The sequence below is a fragment of the Benincasa hispida genome, chromosome 1, assembly GCF_027475165.1.
Source record: "Benincasa hispida cultivar pf3 chromosome 1, pf3_genome.v1.1, whole genome shotgun sequence".
In the NCBI taxonomy this organism is placed as follows: Eukaryota; Viridiplantae; Streptophyta; class Magnoliopsida; order Cucurbitales; family Cucurbitaceae; genus Benincasa; species Benincasa hispida.
The window spans coordinates 90,711,793-90,720,306 of NC_143478.1; the positions used below are offsets into that span (position 1 = coordinate 90,711,793).

General features: G+C 33.4%; 1 protein-coding gene, 1 long non-coding RNA gene and 1 pseudogene across 3 annotated transcripts; 1 reads left to right on the plus strand and 2 right to left on the minus strand.

Annotated features, from left to right (window-relative positions):
- Positions 1-844: 844 nt before the first annotated feature.
- LOC150038834 (uncharacterized) lies at positions 845-1,778 on the minus strand. Its single transcript, XR_016529499.1, has 2 exons — positions 1,643-1,778; positions 845-1,532 (listed from the first exon to the last, which is right to left on the minus strand). It is a non-coding gene; the product is annotated as an uncharacterized LOC150038834 (long non-coding RNA).
- LOC120070129 (uncharacterized) lies at positions 1,526-2,563 on the plus strand (annotated as a pseudogene). Its single transcript, XR_016529484.1, has 2 exons — positions 1,526-1,999; positions 2,102-2,563. The product of XR_016529484.1 is annotated as an uncharacterized LOC120070129 (transcript).
- Positions 2,564-2,611: 48 nt separating this feature from the next.
- On the minus strand, positions 2,612-5,575 carry LOC150038835 (uncharacterized). The gene is made up of 3 exons (XM_090313454.1): positions 5,045-5,575; positions 3,079-4,892; positions 2,612-2,975 (listed from the first exon to the last, which is right to left on the minus strand). Exons 1-3 carry the CDS (start codon positions 5,109-5,111, stop codon positions 2,892-2,894), a joined length of 1,965 nt encoding a protein of 654 aa, XP_090169580.1. The 5' UTR covers positions 5,112-5,575; the 3' UTR covers positions 2,612-2,891.
- Between the last annotated feature and the right edge of the window lie 2,939 nt (positions 5,576-8,514).

The following is an 8,514-nucleotide window of genomic DNA, read 5'->3' on the forward strand; positions in this document are numbered from 1 at the left end:
AGGAAATGCACGAACCAATATATCCTTCATGTGTCGAATATTCTCAGACGCATACCCCTTGTGTTAGCCTTGACTGCAACACTTAGTAAATTTCTTTAATTCCTACGTTGAAATGCATTAGTGATGCAGCTTTTTACTTAAAAAGATACTTTTGTATGAATTTACTACATGTATGAAATTTTGTGTTTTTCTTTCATAATGAGTGTGTTTATATCACTAAAGATCCTAATTATTCCAACTTTGAGAAAACACCTGCATACTTTTAGTTTAGTTTTTTACTTTTTGCTAATATTTTAAAAAAATTATTTAAAAAAACCATGCTAGATTTAATAAATTAAAAAAAAATGTTTTTAAAAGAAAAATTCTTATAAATAGAAAAATCCAAAAAATATTTACACTTTTATAGTAAAAAGTTCTAAAAATGTTTTGTACTTTTGGAACTTCTTGTTTTAAAGTTTAAATATTTTTAAATATTTTTTTATATTTAAAAAAGATCCCTTTTAAAAACTTATTTTATGTTTTCAGAATAAATTATATTATGAAATTGAGGAGAAAACAAACCTAGATTTTAAAAACAGAAAATTAAAAACAAAATCATTACCAAATAACACTCAAGTTTTCTAATTTGAAAATTTTTACTAAGATCTCAATACTATTTTTTAAATCAAACTACGTGTTAATATATAATTTTTTTAAAAAATAGAAATGTTATGAAAACGAATACATTGTCAAACAACTTTTTCCTTTTTTTCCCCTTTAAAAAAGAAAATTATCCAAACATGCCTTATTTTTATCCAAATATGGCTTGGAGATTAGAAATTGGAAGAAAAATAAAAGCAAAGAATGATTAAGAAGATGTTGATCATCTAATGTTTGGATAGAGTAACACATGGTTTTCATAAAACATAATTGCAATTTGTCCCCTAAGACCAAGGCCAAGGCTTCAAATTTCTCTAATTGAACAGGTTGTCCCCACCTACCAATGTTATGTGCATCCTAGTTTCCTTGCATCTACCATGTGTTTTTTTAGAGACAAGATTTTTGACCAAAGATTCTCTCTCTTCCAAATAAGATATGGAAATACCCACATAAAAGAAAGATAGTGACCCTTCTTCTTATGTGGATGGATAGAGATCTCCTCATCCCCTCTTTTTTGAGCTTATCCCTAACTTTTCAATTCCTCAATCCAAACTTTGGAAAGGTCAAGCAATTCATACCATAACACAAGATAATGAAGAATCTTAAGATAAGGCATTCAATTAAAAGCAGAGGACATTATTTATTTCAAATCTCTTTTCTCTATTCATAGAAATTTTGTAATTTAGACCCTGCATCTTTGTGTCACCATCCAGTGCATGGAGCTTTTGTGCTTTCAGGGCCACTGGTTGACATTTTTTCTTTTGGGCCATATTTGATGATGGACTTTTTATCGGTTGTTTGAAGATCCCATGCCTCGTGAGACCTGCATTTTCCTTTTGAAAAATAAGCCAACCACTCTTGGAAGTTTCTCTTTCTTTTTTATAATTGGATGCCTATAAAATATTCCACAAGAAATGTCAGAGATTCAAGGTTATTTATGTTCAAAGGGCTTATCTTTATAATATAAATACATCAAAAGCTCAAGCAACCAAAAGCACCAAACCTTATCAAATTCTGCTTTTTCTTTCTACTTTGTGTTTGCTCTTTTGTTCCTGTTCTTCTTCTTCATCTTCTTCACTATGGGTGAAATACAAAGACTTGTGCTTCATCAACCATGTTCAGTTACAGTACACCAAGAGTTCCATGCTGGATTAGAAGATCAATGGACGACCACCAAGGGAGATGATCACTACAACATTGCATCTTCAACATCGTCATTTGAAGATTCAACGATTTCAAGTGAATCGCTATCTTCACTAGACTTGGCAGACGATGCATGTTCATCAACTTCGAATTCTTCATCTCAATCCAATGGACCATTAGAGGATTTCACGGAGCTTTTTGCTCAACTGCCAATCAAGTAAGCTTTGATGAATCTCTTTCATGAGAATCATAAGTATGACTCTTTAAACTATTTTTAAATTTGTTCTAAAATTTCTAACACCAACTACTCTATGTGCAGGAGAGGACTATCAATGTTCTATCAGGGGAAGTCTCAGTCTTTTACATCTCTATCAAGTGTAAAGAGCATAGAAGACCTTCCAAAGAAGGTAAATTCATACAGCAGGAGACTGAATACATGTAAGAGCTATGCAGGTGGCTTGGACAACCACAAGTCTTCTTACACCCTTCCAAAGGCTCCAACTTTTAAGAAGGCATCGAAAAGTTCTGTCTTTTGTCCAAGTTAGAAGAGGCAGTACTTTGGCTGGTTGTAGACCTCCTTCCATTCCTGTATATGATGAGAGCTTTTGATACCTGAGCACTTCCAACATTAAATTGGCCATTTTTTTTCCCTTAACTTTTGCTTGTAAAATAGGAATGCAAATGAAAATCATGTGGCTGGCTTTGTAGGCAATATTTACTCTCTCAGCATTAATGAGAGTTTCTAATAGAGACTACTACACTTCATTCAATTATACTAAAATCGAGAGCTTATTTTCTTCCCCAAATACACTAAATGGTTTGACGCAGGTGATACGAATGATTGATATTCTTTGTTATAGAAGATGTTAGAAATGATCAACTATTTACTTCAGAAGTTTGAACCAAAAGGAGGAAAGAATATTAACGATACTACTAAACTCTCTAAGAGAGAGAAGCTAATCTAAATGGCTATCAGTTATGAAGTCTATCTAGGATGGATTTCAGGAATACTAGAGTGGATCTAAACAAAAAATATGAACAACGGAGAGTGCTGTTCCTATAATAAGTAATGTTAAAAAAGCAGAAGAGCAAGCAATGGCAATGAAGTTTCATGGCGACATCATACGGTTTCGAATTCTGGTTGATCTTCTCACTGGGGTTGGGATTGACTTTACTTCACCATCTCCTCCCACCTACAGATGAAAATCAGCAACTTTAGACGAACTGTTCGTCAATGGTTTCAAAATATTGATATTGTCAAGGAAGAAAAATCTTACAGGTTAAAACTATCCTCACCTCTTTCTTTACGATCTTCTTTTTAGTGGTGAAGCTCCCATACGATGGGGAAGAAGTAGTGGCAGAGAACTCTGACAAAGCTTGCTCGGGTCCAGAATTCATATTCTTGCTCACTGGTTTCTCTTCAATTGAACCAGGAAAATTGCTATCTTCAACCTCAATCATCCAGTTCTTCAATCCACTTTCGTTCTTAAGAGAATTGTTGATCTCTCCAAATACGAACTCACCAAGAAACTGAACTGTTGAAGCTTCAACGTGGTACATTTCTTTGAAATTTTCCCTTTCATCACTTGAATGAATTGAAGGCGAGAGTGTTTTGAAAGAATCAACATTCCTGATAAGCTCATTTTTTGATCCATGAACATCAAAAGTGGCCTTAATTGAAGGTGATTCCTTCGTCACAACTTTCTCAGCTTTTGCAACTGGATCCTGCAGCAACGCTTCTACACTCACAGAAATGGCTGGTACTTTTGTATCATCTTTTTTTTTCTTATGTTGGAAAGACAAGACCAAACAAGTCAGCATTACAGATGATACCGTGAGTCCAAGTACAGCCTTAAGCACAGACTCAGTTTCAGTGTGCATAAGCTCAACAAGCTCAGACTTCAGTTTCTCCAAATCTTCACCAAAACTGAATAAGTTGTTGATTATCCCCTCCAAAATGGTGATTTTATCCGCCTCAAGCACAAAACTCTCAGATTCCCCTGTGTTGCTTTCAATCATTTCCAAATCTCCCCCTTCTTCCTTTTCATCTACCTCAGTTAAAATGTTAGATAACAGCTTGTCCTCATCAAATCCATTGACGTTTGGAGCTTCAGCGGTTTCATCTTCTTCTGATGTTTCACAAGATGTTGTATTTGAGATTTCAGATTCTTTTCCTTTTTCCCTATCACCAGTATCTTCAAAGTTCAGCAACTCCACTCCATTTTTTTCACCTTCAGCCATCTCCTCAGTGATACTTCCCCCAGCTAGTGGTTTTTCTCTTGCTTCTTCAACAAGTTCAGTATATTCAACTCTTACAGTCTTATCACCTCCAATCTCACCATTCAATATCTCAGTTTCTTCAATAAAACCTCTGTCTTCTGCATCTTCTTGACTGTTCAATTGGCTTACATATTCAAAATTCCTCATTGAAGCAGCCTCAGTTACTTCTTCATCGCAGAAATTACTTCCTTTTGCGAAAATGGATTCCATCACTGCATTCGACTCAAACTCGCTTGTGAGATTCAAAATTGGGAAAGAACCAGACCTGAAGGCCCCTGAAACTTCATATGAAGGTGAAGGCGAGTTCATGGAAGTGATATACAAGGTAGAAAGAATCAAACTCGCGACTACAAGCAGAAACTTCAACAACTCTTTCACAGTCCAACCTCTGTTCTCCTCCTTATCTCCCTCACCTTCATCATCAATTTCATTAGATTTCCCCTCACTTTCCACCTCAAGCTCCTCCTCTTTCATTTTCCTTTCTTCTTCTTCCGAGGATGAAGTGTGAGAAACCGAAAAAGAATCCTCGCCAACAATTCTCCAAAAGATCTCCCGTCGTTTATTTGGTTTGTATCGTAGAAATCTAGGTCGAGGAGAGAGGTAATTTGTCAATGGATCATAGGGCAATGTGGTCTGAAACACATCCACTTGACAAGAAGAGGGTTTTGGATCCACTTTTGGGATTTCCGACGACGAATTCTCAGTAAATTTCGGATCCATGGCCTCATTTCGTTCAGTTAAAACCTTCTTCTTAACCACCTTTTCCATTTCCCCTAGTTTTCCCCGATCCAAATTGGCAACGGATGGAGGATAATTTTGATCGTTTTCATCTGACAAGCAAGAAATATAAACAAATTCCTTAAAGTAGAAATCGAAACTGGTTTAAATCTAAGCATAGAAAAGAAAGTGAAAGGAAAATCCAAAGAACCATGAGATATTGATTTTTCAGTGGTTTTCTTAGAAATTAGGGCAAGAGACTCACCGGATTTGGAGAACAGGGAGGGATTGCTTGTAGTTGATGATGAAATTACTTGATCAGAATTCTCCATTTGAAGATGAAGCGAGTGAAATTCTTGATGAAAATATTGAGGCAAATGAAGAGAATGAGCGGAAATAAGTCCTTCGGGGATTTGATTGGACTGTCAGTTTCGTTTTGTTGTTTAAAAATAGCCACTTGAAATTTGAAGATTTTCGAACGTTGGAAGTGCCAGACTGTCGGTTTGTTCAACTGTTCATGGAACTCCAGAATTGGGCTTGGATAACTTCGAAACTCCTTGGCCCATTTAGCTAGAAAATTGGACCCAAGCCCAACATCAAAAACATTTTGTATCTATTTAGGTTTTTTAACTTTCAAAATTATAAATTTGGTTGTTGAACTTTTAAAAAATTAGAAGTTGTGGGTTGGGTTCTATTAGATTTAGAAAAACCAATTTTATATTTAAAATATTAATTAATTTTTAAAATTTTAAAATTATTTATCAAACATCAAAATGAAAGTTGAAGACCTATTTGCCCATTTTTAAAGTTTAGAACACAAATTTTAAAATTCAAACATTAAATTTATAATGTGTTTTGTATATATTATTTACCTAGTTAAATAAACCATTAATTTGTTAATGAAATATCAATATGAAAAGAAAATTTTTAAAAATATAACTGTTCATACAAGATTTCAAAAGAAATTTATTTCATGGAACTGGAACTTGAACTTTATATTTGTATTAATTTTGTAAAAAGTGAGTACAATCTCTAATACATAATTCTTTCAAAAATAAACTAGAGTCTTTGGACGACGATCGGCTTTGACTGGTTGATCTTCTTGGATGAGGCCTTTGGGCTTGCTGGCCTTCTTGGATGAGGCCTTTGGGCTTGTTGGCCTTCTTGGATGAGGCCTTTGGCTTGTGTGATCTTCTTGGATGAGGCCTTTGGCTTGTGTGATCTTCTTGGATGAGGCCTTTGAGCTTGTTGTTGATCTTCTTGGATGATCGGCTTTGGGCTCGTTAATTTTCTTGGATGATCGGCCTTTAGACTTGTTGATCTTCTTGGAGGATTAATGTTCGCACGAGACTTCCGGAGAAACTTGTTTCGAGGATTAATGTTCGCACGAGACTTCCGGAGAAACTTGTTTCGTGGAGTTGAATTTGAGTTAAGGTTGATGTTGAGGTTGATTTGATGCGATGTGGTTCGATCTCTAGTACTTGATCTCTTGTTTCGTGGAGTTGAAGAAAAGCACTGAATATTCTTGAAGGGAATTGAAGAAAAACACCGAATGCAGCTTTGAGAAGTCTTTTGATGGTAGAGAATTTCCTATAATGCAAATGAGGAAAGCTTCCCTATTTATAGAGCTCCCTGATGGGCTTCATGGGCTTGGGTCTGGCCTTGATTGACCCATGAACCTGACCTTTAGGTGTAATTTAATTGGACTTAATTCTGGTCTTTGGGCCTAATTAATTGAGCTTATGCCTATTTTGGCATTTTAGGCCCACATTAAGCCCATATTTGGGTGTAACTAGGTCAACACCCAAATTATAACGTCAAATTGATCGAAATTAATTTTACTCCATCGACGTCTGCGACGAAAACACAGAATTTGTCCTCAATTTCAATTTGAGACACATACCAATTCTTAATTGATCACAAATTTGACGATTTCAGAATTCTATCATTAATTTAGCAAATGACGAGGCGGTCCGTAGTTGATCCGAAATTTCTCCTCCAACAATAACAATTGTGCATTTCAAATTTTTAAAATGGAATTAATTGTTTTGTCCTCTCTATCTCCATTTTTGAGGTTTGATTCACACTAACTTATGTTGAACTAAAATATATATGTTATGATGACCAAAGAAGTTAAGGTCGACGACATTCACATCTCAGATACAGCTAATTGAATAACGTACATAGAACTTGTTTGGCCGAAAATAATGACAATAAATTTTAATAGGTTAACAACTTTTTTTAGTCCTCGAATTTTCAAAGATATGTATATTTAGTCTTCGAATTTTGAAGGACAGGTGGGATTTCCTGTTGGGGAAACGGTTCCGTGGGGATTAATTCCTCATTTTCCCTATTAATCCCTCGAGGATTTCAGACTAATTCTCCGTGGGGATTCCCTTGTTAATTTCCATTTAAATTATTATTCCCTCGAGGATTTTCTTTTAAAACTCATATATATATATTTGAGTTATAAAAAATAAACAAAATATAATAGACACAAATCCATGAAATAAGATAAATAAATTCTACGTATTTCCAAGCTCATAAATCTTTGAATCAAATTCTATAAATTCTACAAATTCGCAATCTCACAAACCATAGACAAATTCTATAAATTCACAAATCCACAAGTCAAATTCTACAAGTTTACATATTAAATAAAGTTCGGATAAAAGTTTGAAGTAAAATAAATTCAAATGTCTTATACAACAACCAATATCTTCAGTTTTGGGTCAAATAAATATAAAATAAAAGTGGGTCCAGTAAATATTGGATAAAATAGATATAGGTTTGGCTAAATAAATAGATATATAATTGTATATATAATATTATAATTATAAATTATAATTTTGAGGGGACCGGTCAGGGTCGGGGCGAGGATCCGCTCTCCGTCTCTACCTCGTCTAGAGTCCCCGATTTGACTCTTATTCCCAATTTGACCCCTAATGTAGAGGCCACATCCTTAATGTTTTTGCAAATAGATTTAGAATCACCCACTTTGCACTTAATCCTAAAATTGTTAAAATGGTAATAGAATTACGGTAAAAATTACACTTTTAGAGAAATATTTGTTTGATACATATGTTTATTTCGTCATTAATTTTAAAAATGTTTAAGAGTTCATTAGATTTTTCAATTTGTATCTATTTGGTTCTTAAAATTTAAAAAGTATCTAATATGTTTTTAAACTTTCAATTTTGGGTCAAATAGGTTAACCTATTCAAAGTTTTTTAAAATTCACAAATCTATATACATTAACGTTGTATTTACATACCTATCAACATCTTTTTATTTGAGATTTTTCTAGATGAGAATCAAAGCAATCAACCAAAACTCATATTTGTTTCACAGTTTTTAATATTTTGTTTAAGAATAAGGTATTCTCAAACATCCTCATTCCCACAAACAAAAGTTTTCTTTTCCTTTTCAAAACCGTGGGTTTTCTATTTTTCCCCTATTCTTCCATTGACATTATCTTTTTTTGTTTTTCATTTTGTATATAATTTCAATTTGTACATAGTTATTTAATTAATTAATATTTATTTAACAAATTAATATAAATATTCATTTTAATAAATCAATAATAATCTAGTAAAATATTTACTTGTCTTATTTTTATAATAAAAATTTATTAAATAATGTAATCATGCAATTACATAAATTATTAATTAATTTACTAATGATATCTCAAAGAGATTTAATTAATAAACTAGTATTTAGTAAAACTTAATTAAT